The sequence below is a fragment of the Brassica oleracea genome, chromosome C9 (assembly GCF_000695525.1).
Source record: "Brassica oleracea var. oleracea cultivar TO1000 chromosome C9, BOL, whole genome shotgun sequence".
NCBI lineage: Eukaryota > Viridiplantae > Streptophyta > Magnoliopsida > Brassicales > Brassicaceae > Brassica > Brassica oleracea.
The window spans coordinates 40474615-40489558 of NC_027756.1; the positions used below are offsets into that span (position 1 = coordinate 40474615).

The 14944-nt window shown below is 31.0% G+C and overlaps 2 protein-coding genes across 2 annotated transcripts; both read left to right on the forward strand.

Annotated features, from left to right (window-relative positions):
* The first annotated feature begins 1796 nt into the window (after nt 1-1796).
* Nucleotides 1797-4258, forward strand: LOC106314024 (cytochrome P450 81F1). The gene is made up of 3 exons (XM_013751974.1): nt 1797-2463; nt 2681-2968; nt 3488-4258. The coding sequence occupies exons 1-3, from the start codon at nt 1888-1890 to the stop codon at nt 4097-4099; spliced, it is 1476 nt and encodes a 491-aa protein (XP_013607428.1). The 5' UTR covers nt 1797-1887; the 3' UTR covers nt 4100-4258.
* A 7397-nt stretch (nt 4259-11655) lies between these two features.
* On the forward strand, nt 11656-13191 carry LOC106316466. The gene is made up of 7 exons (XM_013754353.1): nt 11656-11754; nt 12094-12149; nt 12239-12358; nt 12438-12516; nt 12600-12686; nt 12770-12832; nt 12979-13191. The coding sequence occupies exons 2-7, from the start codon at nt 12094-12096 to the stop codon at nt 13054-13056; spliced, it is 483 nt and encodes a 160-aa protein (XP_013609807.1). The 5' UTR covers nt 11656-11754; the 3' UTR covers nt 13057-13191.
* The last annotated feature ends 1753 nt before the right edge of the window (nt 13192-14944 follow it).

A 14944-nucleotide genomic window follows, 5' to 3' on the forward strand; every position in this document is an offset into this window, starting at 1 on the left:
TTACTATTATAATATACTAATAATGTTTTTATTGGATACTATATTTAGTTATTTTTAAAGTTTATGCTGCCTAAATATTTAATTAAACATATTATATATAGCTTTTATAATATAATCATCAAAAGCTATTAACAAAGATAACAATGCAACCAAAAAAAAAATGCAACCATGTTTAAACTAATAATAATACATGGTATTTGAAATATATATTAATAAAAAAAATAAAATTTAATATAAATATATATAAATCAAATAATTATTGGTAAAAAAAAATTATTATGTATATTAATAAAAAAAATTATAACAAAAAGAAAATGTGGCCACTTCTACTCGATTGATATTTTGATGGGTTCAACTATGGGAAAATAGCTTTGTCCCCAATTAAAATATTTCTAGATAGTGTTAATCCAATGCAAGTGGATCAGTGATCACACCATTTGTTCTTATCCGTTTTAATTATTTGTTTGTAATTACATGAATATCAATGTGTTTGGGTTGTATTTCTCTATATGTCGGCATTGACTACCAGAAATTCTAACGATAGACGACATACCGTAGTCTGCTGGTCTCATTGTTAACTGTACTTGTACTTGAACTTGTTATGCGGCTTGATATTTGTTTGGCTTGAGATATTCCTAAAACAAATATAACCTTTTTCAGGGCATTTTTATTAGTTTTAAATTTTTAAGAATTATGAGTTATATATACAAAATTCTAAATTTTATGGTTTAATTAATATTTGTGATAATTTTTCGGAAAAAAATTGTATACGAATCAAAACAAAAAGAATTCATTACAAGACACAAAATTAATCTAGAATCTTGAAATCATCTAAAAATACTTTAAATACTCACCCTATAATCTTTTGGGTTAGTGAGAACAACAATCAAGTTCACCGCATCTTTGCATCGAAATATCAAAGCTAACATCTCTATGTTGGAAATTTCGGGGAGGGTTCACCTGTCCACCACCCTTTTTCTGTGACTTATTCTTAGATACACCCTTTTTCTGTGACTTATTCTTAGATTACTTTGTATGGTAAATTTCTACATTCACGGACAAATAGAATTGTGTTATTTTATATTTGATATTTTTTAAAAAAAGAAACAAAATATTATCAAGTTATACTATATTTTTAAAATAAAAATGTAAGAAAAAAAGTGAAAAATAATAGTAGTTACAAAAAAAATATAACGTTATCAGCAAAACACTAAATCATAAACCGTAAATCCTAATCCCTAAACCATAAATCCTAAACTCTAAACATTTGGATAAATCTTAAACTCTAAATAAAAAACACTAAACACTAAAACACTCAAAAATTTAGGATTTAATGTTTTGCTAAGAGTATGTTTAATGGAGGGGTTCTTAGTTTTTTTAGTTAAAAATTAAGAGACGAGTTCTTATATTCCGTTAAGAACCCTACCCTAAAAACCTCCAATTAAACATGCTCTAATGACGTTAAAAAAAAATTTAATTTTTTTTGTAACTACAGTACTACTATAATATTTTGTTTTATTTTTTAAAAGATATCGAATATAAAATAACGAAATTGTAGATAAATCGAGATCGGTGAACCAAGACTCACTCTTTTTCCAATGAATCGTCGCATTAGAAACCACAGATTACACAAAGAACCTGTCAAAGTCAAAGAAAAGTCGTATAAAACAGGGTATCACTACAATAAAATAAGACAAAAAAAGAAAAGAAATAATGAGTCAACGTTCAAACATGCACTCTTATTTATATCTATTTCGTCGTAAAACCAACCCATATATATACACAGACATAGATTATCAACCTTTATCACTTACCTTTGTTAGCTTCGACTCCAAAAAAATTAAAAACAACATTTTGTTAGCTAAACCAAAAAATAGAAATAATCACATGGATTACATTTTGCTCTTATTGCCACTCGTATTGTTTCTACTAGCTTACAGATTCTTATTCTCATCTAAGAGTTTCAATCTTCCACCAGGACCAACTCCCTTTCCCATCGTCGGCAACCTCCACCTCGTGAAACCACCGGTGCACCGTCTCTTCCGTCGTTTCGCGGACAAGTACGGTGACATCTTCTCCCTTCGTTACGGCTCTCGCCAAGTCGTCGTGATCTCTTCCTTGCCCCTCGTCAGAGAATGCTTTACTGGTCAGAACGACGTTATTTTAACGAATCGACCGCATTTTCTGACCGCAAAGTACGTTGCTTACGACTACACCACGGTCGGAACCGCCGCTTATGGCGACCACTGGCGTAACCTCCGCCGTATTTGCTCTCTTGAGATCCTTTCCTCTAACCGTCTTACTGGCTTCCTCTCCGTTCGTAAAGATGAGATCCGACGGTTGCTCACGAAACTCTCACGTGAGCATAATGGCCGTGTCGTTGAGCTTGAGCCTCTTCTTGCAGATTTGACGTTTAATAATATTGTCCGTATGGTCACTGGGAGACGTTACTACGGAGACCAGGTTCGTTTCATTTAAATAATTATATAATAATGATTGATACGTTTGAATTCACTAATCTTTTACTATTCTAATGTTCTTGTACAAAATATTAAATATTAATACCTAACATGGACATGGACATGTTCTGTATTGTGTTTACTACTTCTCATGCATGAAAAATGAAAAGTCATTCGATGTGGAATATTTTGGCTAATTAAAAATGAATTATTTGTTAAAGGTTCACAACAAGGAAGAAGCGAACCTATTCAAGAAGTTAGTGACGCAGATCAACGACAACAGTGGTGCGAGCCATCCAGGAGATTATTTACCAATTCTCAAAGTTTTCGGACACGGATACGAGAAGAAAGTGAAAGCACTCGGCGAAGCCATGGACACTTTCTTGCAGCGTCTGCTCGACGATTGCCGAAGAGATGGAGAGAGCAACACAATGCTTAGTCATTTGTTGTCTTTACAAGTAGACCAACCCAAGTATTACAGTGACGTAATCATCAAAGGCCTCATGCTCGTAAGTTCTCTCGTCCGTATGTAACCTACAAAATCATACTATATATTATAACTCTTTGTGTTTCTTAGTTTGCAGAATGCGTTTACAAGTTCGAATAAATATTTTTTCGCATCTAACATTAATATATATTTCATCCGTTTCACGGAGATAAATTTTCTCCAAAAAATTGTTTGAAAAATAATATTTTGCGTTTTCCGATGAATCTTTTATTAGCTAATAATGATAAACTATAAACTTCTAATAAGTTAATTCTACTATTTGAATTTTTACTAGTTTAGAATTACTGGAAACAAAAAAGTATATAAAATAATATATTTATAATCAAAATTTAATTATTTATTATTAATGTGTGAAAACTCTCAGAATATTTTTTTTGAAACATAGAATGAGTATGTTTTTATTACAATTTGATTATAAATGCATACATAAAAAACTGAAAAAACATAGATGGTTTATGTTTTACTATCTGATTTATGTTTACATAATATTATATAGACTAACGTTTTAAATGTTATGTAGAGTATGATGCTTGCGGGGACGGATACTGCAGCCGTGACACTAGAATGGGCGATGGCGAGTTTGTTGAAAAATCCTGAAGTGTTGAAGAAGGCGAAAGCCGAGATAGATGATAAGATTGGACATGAACGTTTGGTCGACGAACCGGACATTTTGAATCTCCCTTATCTCCAAAACATAGTTTCCGAGACCTTCCGGTTGTGTCCAGCAGCACCACTCCTTGTCCCACGTTCTCCTTCTGAAGACCTCAAGATTGGCGGATACGACATACCGCGTGGCACCATCGTACTAGTGAATTCTTGGGCCATCCATAGAGATCCAAGGCTTTGGGATGAGCCTGAGAGGTTCATGCCAGAGCGGTTTGAGGACAAAGAAGCTGCCAATAGTAATAAGCTTATGATGTTTGGGAACGGACGAAGGACGTGTCCCGGTGCGGCTTTGGGTCAGAGGATGGTGTCGTTGGCTTTAGGATCGTTGATTCAATGCTTTGACTGGGAAAAAGTCAAGGGTGAGGAAATTGATATGACCGAAAATCCTGGAATGGCTATGCGTAAGCTCGTGCCGTTACGAGCCGTTTGCCATCAGCGTCCCATTATGACTAATCTTCTGGCTTAAAATTACTCGGTTCACCCTTTCATGATTACTGGTTCGTGTTTTTCGGATTTCTTTTATAATTTGTTTGATTTTTTGGGTGTGACTATTATAAAGATAATGTAAGATTCGATGAAGAATGTTGCAATGTTGTGAATAAGATTCGATCACGAAAGAAGTAAAGAGTTTGCTGATACAAGTAAAATAAAGAGTTTCCGGTAGCAGTCTTATTACTATGTTCTAAAAGGCATGAAAGAGAAACATGTAAGAAAGTCTTCTCTATAAAATCTGTCGGTAGATGCATCAAAAAAACATTCTAATATAAGGTAGTGTATATAAACATATTTTGAAAATATTTTGAAATAACAAATCATATCAGAAAAATGTATTAATCTATTATCATAAATGCTAAAATATATCATATTATAATTTTTTGTGCCAATTAAATATTGTAAGTTTCATTTCTAATTTGAAAATTTATATGATTTTAAAATTTTATTGCTACTTTTAATTAAACTATCTAGTAAGACTATGTATAATGGTTTACAAATTCAAATCTAATTTTCTACATTTTAACTTAGATATGTTCTCTTTTTTCAACATAATTTTCAACACGTAATTTACTTTTATATATCTTAGACTATCTACAATGGTGGCTAATTCAACATCCTACTTTTTTTAAATATTATACATCATCTTCTATTTTAATTTTCATTTCATTTTTAACATCTACAATAAGTTTGTTTAATATTCAAAACCCTACCCCATTATTTTAAATTCATATTTTTTTTATCTATTATCATTTAATAACTAGTCAAATTTTTTAGTGTTAAAATGATTAGTATCTTTTATCATTAAAAAGTTAATTAGTTAAATTTTGATGGTAAAAAGGATTATTATTGTGATCTATTTAACCAAAAAATAGGTTAATCACAAAATATTGATTGAAGGCTAATACAAAAATTATAGTGAAATTGAAGTTTTTTTATATATCCAAATAAGGTGAGAATAGTCTATATTTATAGATCATAACAAATCATGAAATTTTATATAATTGTTTTTTAAAAAATCGGTTTACTACAAAATAAATGAGTTCCAATAATTAGAGGAGAAAAGAATCTCAAATATTTTTTGACAACCAATGAAAATATAACACCTTTCAAATTGACAAATGTGTTTCATTCTTTCAATTTTCTAGCATGTGTATTTCACTCTTTCAATTTCCTTTCCATTCACATTTCACTATGTATCATTATGTCCATATTTTTGTTGCATTCAACTAGTTAAATAAATTAAATGTAATCCACATACACATTTTTATAATTCAATAGTCCCACTGTATGAATTAAACAGTTGAATTTTGGATATAATTACCTCATTGCTGGTAGTCTTACAATGATTTTGTTTAATAAAATTCAACACTTTATTCCACTATTTTTATTTTCTATTTCACTTTTATATATTTGTGTATCTACATATTAACAACAGTAATAAATTAAACTAAGATAAATAACTTTTTTTTAAAAAAAATCTTATTTTATATTGTTTTTGTTGTGAAAAATCAAATTAGTTTATTAAAAACTAGTAGAATTATATATTAAATGTGTTTTTATTATGTATCCAAATAAAATGAAACAAATTTTTCTTTGTAAAGTATGGAAAATGATAAATTTTGATATAAAATAAAAATAAATTGGCCTACTTATAAAAAAACTAATCACAAACAATCAAGATTAAAAAGTATCAATATATCATATCTCTTTCTCATTGAAACATTCAAATGGTACTTGTTCATTTTTTTTTAAACAAGTTGAAAACATTTAACTCATTTGAATCTACATACTATTTTTGCTTTTGTCAACAAGTTCATTATAGAAATTCAACAGTTGAATTAAATAATTTAACATATCTATTGCACATGGTCTAAATGGTTACTTTCCACTTTTCATATTGTCTCAGTTGGTTACTTTTCACTTTTCATATTGTCTCAGTTTCTTCTATTTCTATTAACACTTGTACATGAATATTTTTATACCTTGTAAAATTATCAGAATATCAATAAATTATGTTGACCACAAAACAAACAAAAGGGGCTTATTGAATGAAAGATTTCATAAAATTTTAGTTTTTCTCCAAATCCTCCCGAATCATCTCCTCTATTAATTACCCCTGTCCCTTAAAGTCCAATCTCTCGAGGACCTTCCTAAATTTTTTTTTTATGAATTATTTGTAATTCGAAAAGCTGGCTGATTACATTTTTACCCTTCATTACTAACTCTAAATATTAAAAACCAGATTCATTTTTATTTACTCTCTCATTTTTTTTCTTTTCTTTCTCTCTCTCCCGAAGGTTTCTCTCTCTCCCGACGGTTTCTCTCTTCCTCTCTGCAACTTCTCTTTTTCTTGTTTCTTCTTCTTTTTTCTTCAACATCAAATCCGATAGCGAAGAGTGTTCTCTGTGGAATCTGAAAACCTGAAGAAGGGGACAAAAATGGAAACAGATCCGCGGTGCCTCACGATTTAGGGTTTTCATTGTCCTCATGTTTTCGATTTAGGGTTGTAAATTAAGATTATGGGTTTTGTATGATTAGGGTTCTTATTGTTCTCTATAGATCTGAGTTTTGTTTTATGATTTTGGAATTTTATTGTTCTTGTTCCCCCTTTGCAAAGTATGTTTCGTGTTTTTTATTTATTTTCTTCAGATCTGGATCTAGTATAACTCGGTATTACTAACTCAGACGAATTTGGTTTAACTAACTTAGTAGTACTTAGTATTATGCAGTATAACCAGTAGAACTTAGTCGAACTCGGTATAACTAACTTAGTAGTAGTACTAGTAGTACTCAGTACAATCGGTATAACTCGGTATAACTACACTCGGTAGTACTCAGTATAACTAATTATAATCTGGTATAACTACACTTAGTAGTACTAAGTATAACTCAGTATAACTCGGTATAACTACATTCAGTAGTACTCACTATAACTCAAGTTTAACTTAACATCAATATTACCCAGTAGAACGAAGTATAACCCAGTACAACTAAGTAAAACTATACAGTATAATAATGTAGTAAAATTTTGAAAATTTGAAAATTTAAAAATTTAAAAATTTGAAAATTTAAAAATTTGAAAATTTAAAAATTTGAAAATTTAAAAATTTGAAAATTTGAATTTCGAATTTTTTATGATTTAAATTAATAATTTCAAAAATGCAAAATGGCAAAATCGGTAAATCATGTTTCATTAAAGCAATAGGGGTATAAGAGATTTGAGAGGCCATAGGAGATTAGTTCTACCACAAGTGGGGGAAATAGAGAAGTTGGCTCAATCCTCCCACCTTATTGAATATGCATGGCATTCATAAAAATTCTTATGAATCCATGGTTATTGGATATAGCATTTATATAAATCCCATCAAATCTCCCTTTAATATTGAAAAATATGGATTTCATCAAAGATATATATCAAGAATTATTTGAATTATTAGAAAAAAATATTTACACTTCAAATTCAATAAAATTAAATAGCATGTAAAGAAATGGAGTTTCAAGAAAAAGCACGTTTATTTTATATCCTCTCTTTATGCTTTCAAATTAAAAATAAAATGATCAAATCAGTTGAAAACCAGAGAAATGGGTTCGATGATCTGATGTGTTCGTAAAGTGTGCGAGATGAAGGGGTGAGTGCCTTTCAAAACCAGAAAACCTTTCTTCTCCGGAACTTCTCTTTCACATCAGATCAACAACATTGAATGGAAGTTCCTCGACACACCATTTCTCCCTCGAACTTTCCACTTCTTCACATATGGACATTGATACTGAACTGTTGTTGAGTTTTGTACCCTTTACTCTTATTTACATTTCTTATTTTTGTATGCGTATGGACGTGTGTATGCAGTGAGTAAACAATTGCAATGACAAATGTAATTACTGAAACTTCTTCTGCCTTATGGCATCAATTGTGAGACATGCATAGTGTTCTTTGTGTTTTTAGTACTTTAATTTACTTGAAGACCTTTGTTGTCACAGCCACGATGAGTTTTTTTTTTGCTCGCTTAATCAAAGTTATGTGGAAATCAGTCACTTTTAGAAAATTACAATATTGTTATGCATCACCAAGCTTGGTACGAAGAAAAGTTTGTGTTGTCTATTGTCATAAATTATTATCTCTTTGTTTTGCCTGCGGAAAAATAAAAGTGATATGTGGGGGTTAATGTATTGAGACCCCATCTTTACATATGTAATCGAGAAAGATATGTGTTGACTGATGGAAAAGAGTGGTTTGTTACATATACCTAAGGGCCAAGGCACAAATTCCCAATCTCAGATTTTTTTTTTATCTTAACATGGCACTATAAGCCAGAGTATAATTTTGATGTTTTTAGATGTCGTTTTTATATTTTTGGGCAAGCAATATATGTGTCAATTTAAAAAAAAAAATCAAATTATTCATTTTTTCTTTCTTTCTCAAATCTCCAAATTCGATTCAAATCACCTCCTTAAGACTTGCTCAAATCCCAAATCTATATATATATATAAAATTGGTTTTTTTCCTTCTTCTGGCAAGTGGCAGAGGGTCTTTCAACATGTGTCATCTATTTTTTTCACATTTTTTCCTTTCTTCTTTTAAATTATTGCAATTTGGCCAAGTACTTTCTAATTGTGCATTATCTAATTCTTTTCACACTAACTATTATCGTATGAAGTTTGATAATTTATTTTATTGTTCACTAAAATTCAAGATGAATAAAAACTAAATAAAATAATAGAAATAAATTTTACATATTTAATTAATTCACAACTAATTAAAAATAACATAATTTTTTTGTTATTTTATTATTTTTTTTTATAATTTTCTATTATTTAATTTACAAATTATATATTTATTTAACTATTAAAAATATAAAATGACCAAACTACTAAGAAGAAATTAGAGTGCAATACATAATCTAAACATAAAACTTTCACAGTCACAGAGAAAATACAAAATACATAGTAACACTAACTCAATAAAGGTTTGGAGCTGAAAAAAGATCAACAAAAAAGACTAACCTATCTCATCTTACCATATAATGTCTTGGCTAGAATAAGCAGATGTCAGAAAAAAGTAAAAAGATAAAATATGAGAGAGATTAATCCCCGGAACACAAAGGATCACGATCAAGCATCAGCGCAAATAACCAAAAAAACGGGTCAGAGAAAGAATAATCATCGGAAGAACAAAGTCACCACGAAACAAAACGACACATGTCTAAAGCACCGGAAGCACAACCTCCAACTAAGAGATAAGAAGCACCTCACAAACTAAACAAGCACATACAAGGAGCCCATGCCAGCGAAGAACCACAAAACTCTGAATAGAAGAAACCAAAGCTCCAAATGACTAATTCCGCACACCTACACTAAAGGATGCATGAGAAGAAGATAAACAACATGAGTGGGGAGAATGGAAGCCAACCATCGAGAAACCAAAGCTTAAGCTTGAGACAATAAACAACCTTCCAAGCGCACAAAGCATACACAGAGAAAAACACTATCCAAACTGGAGTAGCAAATATGGCGAAAGTTAGAGCCACCAGAGACGCGATCAGCGATGAAAGGTGCAACGAGATGAGAGAACAAAAAGATAAAAAGAGGCAAAATGAAATCAACAAACCGTAGAGCCATCCTCGAGCTATGAAACAGAACATAGAAGTAAGATCACCAAAAACCAGATCGTGAAAACCAAGACGAGCAGAGACTATCGACGGCAAACCAGCGACGAAGAAAACAACATCAATGACAACTAAACTCTGACCTAACCCAACGAGATGTAGTTTCTAATCTTAGCCAAAATCTAAGGAAAAAAAAGACCAATATTGACCGAAATAACATACAACGCCGTAAGAAACAACCGCACAAAATGGAATTAATATGCCTGAAGTATAACAAATACCAGATAATCTCACAAAAAAAAAGAAGGTGAAGAAAAAAAGAGCACGGAGGTGAATCTTTTCCCAATGATGGTGAGAAGCACTGCATACCGGAGAGGTAAACGAAATACATAGATGGTGACGTGTCAAGGTCAAAATATGAGGGAGAGTGCAAACAATATCTAAAAGAGTAATGTTCAAAATTGTGAAAAATTAAAATACAATTTTGACGCCGTTAATCTTAGAATCAACAAATGCCTAAGGGCAAAGTTATTAAAATTTAGTATGTTTTATATCAAAAACTCACTTCACAACTAACAAGTAGTATTATACATACAACAACACATTATTAAAAAGACAAATGGGAAATACCCTAGGATAACACTAAAAAGTTTGTGTCACAAATATAGACTTCAAGGATCAAAATGACCAAAATATTTCATTAAAGAGGTAAATATACACTTATACCCCTATAATTAACTAATCCAAACCTTAAGGTTAAGAATTAAGGGGTGGGGATTTGGGATTTAAGTTTAAAATTTTATAAAATAAAAAATAAATATTAAAAATTTGAAAATAAAAAAAATTTAAAATAGTTTCAAAAAGTATTTTCGAATTACAAAAAGAAAATTTGAAAAAAAAATTAAAAAAAAATTCGAAAAAAAATTTCAACAAAAAAAATTTTCAAAAATTTTTCAAAAATTATTTTTTATATTTTTTATATATCTAGGGTATTCGTGTCCTTTTACCTATTAAATGAAACATTTTGGTCATTTTCCTCCTTATGGTCTATTTTATGATCAAAACTTGAAAATAGTCTATTTAGGAGAATTACCCAAGACAAATACATAATATATTAACTTATTACCTACTGCTACATAATATAATAAAACATCAAATAATGTTCTTCGCAAATAAATAATAACCACATAATCACATCATCCAAAAACCATATTTAAGAAACAATAAAACAATATTCCGCGTGACACGCCCTAGTTTTTTTCATAAAACCACTTCAAAGTTGGTATATCTCCAAATTCCCACAATTCCACAAATCATCGAATCCAATAGGCCCCACAAAAAAAATCACACATTTGATTAGTCGGAAAGAGATAAAAACGGGATTTGATTGGTAATGACTGTAGCTTTAAAATTTTTGCTGTAGAAAAAAATCTGTAAACTTTTTACTATGGCTTTATATTTTATTGCTGTAGAATTTTATGGAAAGCACTAAAAAATTACTTTGGATATTTGGTTCTGCAGAGCACTTGTACAGCTGTAGGTTATTAGCTGTGGTTTCAAAAAAAGATTTAAAGCTTGATTGCTCTGAATTTGGTGTTTTAGAAATAAATAGGGCTGTAGACGGCACCTACCAATTTTTATATTTTATTGCTGTAGAATTTTATGGAAAGCACTAAAAAATTACTTTGGATATTTGGTTCTGAAGAGCACTTGTACAGCTGTAGGTTATTAATTGTGGTTTCAAAAAAAGATTTAAAGCTTGATTGCTCTGAATTTGATGTTTTAGAAATAATTAGAGCTGTAGACAACACTTACAGCAAGTACCGATCTCTCCCCCCCCCCCAATTAAAGAAGAAAGCCCAACACAATCAAGAGAACTAAAAGGCCCCTAAACTAATTAAACCTAAAAGTGCAGATTGTCACTATCATCATTACTTTGGCTTCTTTCCAAGTTTGATTTGTGACGAAAGATTCTGCTTCGAGCAGTGAAAGCAAATCCGAAGAAGCAGCGAACATCCTCCAGGTTTTAATTTATCCTCAGAAATCTCTCGTATCCAAGTTTCCCCAGTGTTAATTTGAATTCTCGTTTGCGTTTGTTAGCAAATATATATATATCTTATTTTTCATCCTCTCTCTCACTCGTGATATGTTAAATGCGCCCATGTTGTTCGATGAAATGCCTGAAAGAAAGAAAAAACTATAATATTAGCAGGTAATTGAATGGACTAGGTTACTGATTAGCCTGGTGTTTGCATTGGCTTAAGAGTTTGACTTGTTGAGTACTCTGCTCTGTTTTCACCTGATAAGCTAAGTTGATCATCATCCCTTAAGCGGCCTAATACATTTTTGGTCTGCTTCTCAGATGGGAGATACTTCATTTCTCGATAGAATGCTTCTCCAGCTTCGCTCCACTTGCAAGTAATGAGATTTTATTTTTGACTCATATGAAGTTTACAACTTGGTATACCAATATAGACAAAGCGTGTGTTTCTTCTGCTGCATTGAAGGTACTACAGTGGTTACCCTAAGGATCTTGGGCCATCGCGTGTTATCCATTTTACATCAGAAAGAGAGTTTGTCCAGCTTCTTCACCAAGGCTATCCTGTCGTTGTCGCATTCACCATTAGGCAACTTCACTTCCCAGCTCAAATTACGTTCCTTTCTTGCTATATTCCAACTCACGTTTCGTCTCTTTCTATGTAACAGAAGCAACTACACACAACATCTTGACCGGATGCTTGAGGAAGCTGCTGCTGAGTTCTATCCCAACATCAAGTTCATGCGTGTGAGTTCTTAGACCATTAGGAAAATAATACAAAAGACTTTGTAATCGAGTAAGTTGACTGTTGTGTGTTTGCATTGTTTCAGGTTGAGTGCCCCAAGTATCCCGGGTTCTGCATTACTCGCCAGAAAAGTGAATATCCCTTCATTGAGATATTCCATAGCCCACAACAAGTATACTTCTCTTTTTATTTTTGTATTGAAACATGGCATGCTCCTTTGGTTTATCTAGTAAAATGAAAACCCTTCTGATGCAGGCTGGTAATGAAGGAAAGGTACAGGATCCAAATGTCACCCGCTATTCTGTGAAAGTCGTACCTGTAAGTTGAAGAATCACACATTGGCGCTTGTATATACCTTTTTGTGTATAGAAACCTGCATTGTTGTTTGAAACAATGCGAAGAAAATGCACGTATCAATCTATCGCAGGGTCTAAACATTGGTCTTGTTTGTTTCTTTTGGGCAGTACAATTATGACATGAGTCCTTATGGGTTCAGAGAGTTCTTCAAGCGCCAGGGAGTTCGTACTTCGGATCCGAAGTGATGCAACTTGAAGGTCGGTGTGTATTCAAAAAGCTTTTGAGTGTATCAATTGCTTCTATGAGCTACCAATGACTGTTTTTAAGAACTATTGTAATACTACTTTTTCCTTCAAAAGAAATAAACAAAATCATTTCTGAAGTATGAGAATTTTCCAGGTTTTGTGATTTGCAATGAATCACAGTAGTAAAATTAAATTGGTAAAGAAGGGAACTTTATACACAATACATGGAAGGTGTATTTCTTATGCCTTCAGATATAAAACAACCAACAACAAACGAACCTTCGCATTTCTTCAGAAGGTTTTGTAATTGTTACCTCGATGGCAGATAGAGTCAACGTTCCATTCCTTGACCTCAAGGGTTATGACTCACTCATATATTACAGGTTATCAATTAAATGCTTTTGTTTTGATTACTACATTGGGACAAAGAAATTGAATTTGATGTCAGAGTAAAAATAAATGATGTAGTAGTTGGGGAGGGGAGATATTTTTAGCTTTGAACTTTGTTAAAATCAGTGATGTAAAATGTAAGTCGTGTCATCCTCTTTCTCTTTTTCTTTTATATTATCTCTTTGTTTCCATACACATAAATGTCATTCATAGAACCAACCTTTTTTTTTTTTTTTAGCGACGCCCTTCTTCTGATATCAAGTGGTAAGCGGGTCTGAGTCGTTCCGAAGAGACGCTCTGTCCGGATGGATCTGATCTATATGGGAAAAAGAGTACTACTACATCTCGCCTCCTTAGCGAGAGAATCTGCACGCAAATTCCTAGTCCTAGGTATGCGGGTGATGCTGAGCTCCGAAAAACCGTCTCTTAGAAATCGGAAAGAAACTAGCTCGGAAGTAAAGACCGGCCAGTCGGTAGGGTTTGCAATCATGTCATTCATAGAACCAACCATTTTGACATTTTCCTTTTATTGTTATTACTACTATTAGTTATAAAAAAGCAAAATCAACAATTATACTTTAATACTATTCTACAGTAACACAGTATTAATCTTTAACCAGCAGAGTGACTTAAAAAGAAACTAGGTGTTTGCCTGCAATTTTGCGGATAATTATAATATATGAAAATATATATTATGTTTACATTGTTATAATTTTTGAATAATAATTAAAATTTTAAATTTTAAATTTCAAATAGTTGGATAATCAAAAATTTCAGTATATATTTTTAGAAGATCTGTGAGATTTAAAATAGTTCAACAACGTAAACTTTAGTCATTACAAATATTTTTCTTACAGAAAAGCAATATTATGATTAATTCAGATAATTGGTTGTAGAATTACTCTATATTTTATTTTAACACGTGAAAAAACCGGAAATACTCTAGCTTTCGAAAAATAAAAAGATAGTTTTTTTTTTGTGTAGAACCAATACCATTCAAATGATTTTATCATGACGATATTTTGTAAACGTTTTTGTGTAGACTTTAGAAAATATAAAAGTTTCTAATAATTCTTTACCTACAAATCTAATTCTTTTATATAAGAATATATATCCATTAAATTTATTTCAATAAAAAAAAGTTAAAGTATTTTATTTAATTATATATAAATAATTGATAAAACATATATATTATTTCTCCAATTCTACAATTAGTTACCGTAAATCATTATTTGTAATATTACTTGTGTTATTTGGTAATTTATATTAATTATTCTATAGTTACCTTTTATTTTTAGATCTGATTAAAATAAATAACTAATAAACGTCAACAACCAATCAAATTATAACTATTTTTTCAAGCTTAACCTATTAATAATACATAGGAAGAAAACACTTAAGTGACTTCTCAATTAATATATAGTATGATTTATCTCTTTAAAACCAATGATAAATTTGGTTAATGTAAAGATGAAAACATGTATTAGAAAAATTGTAG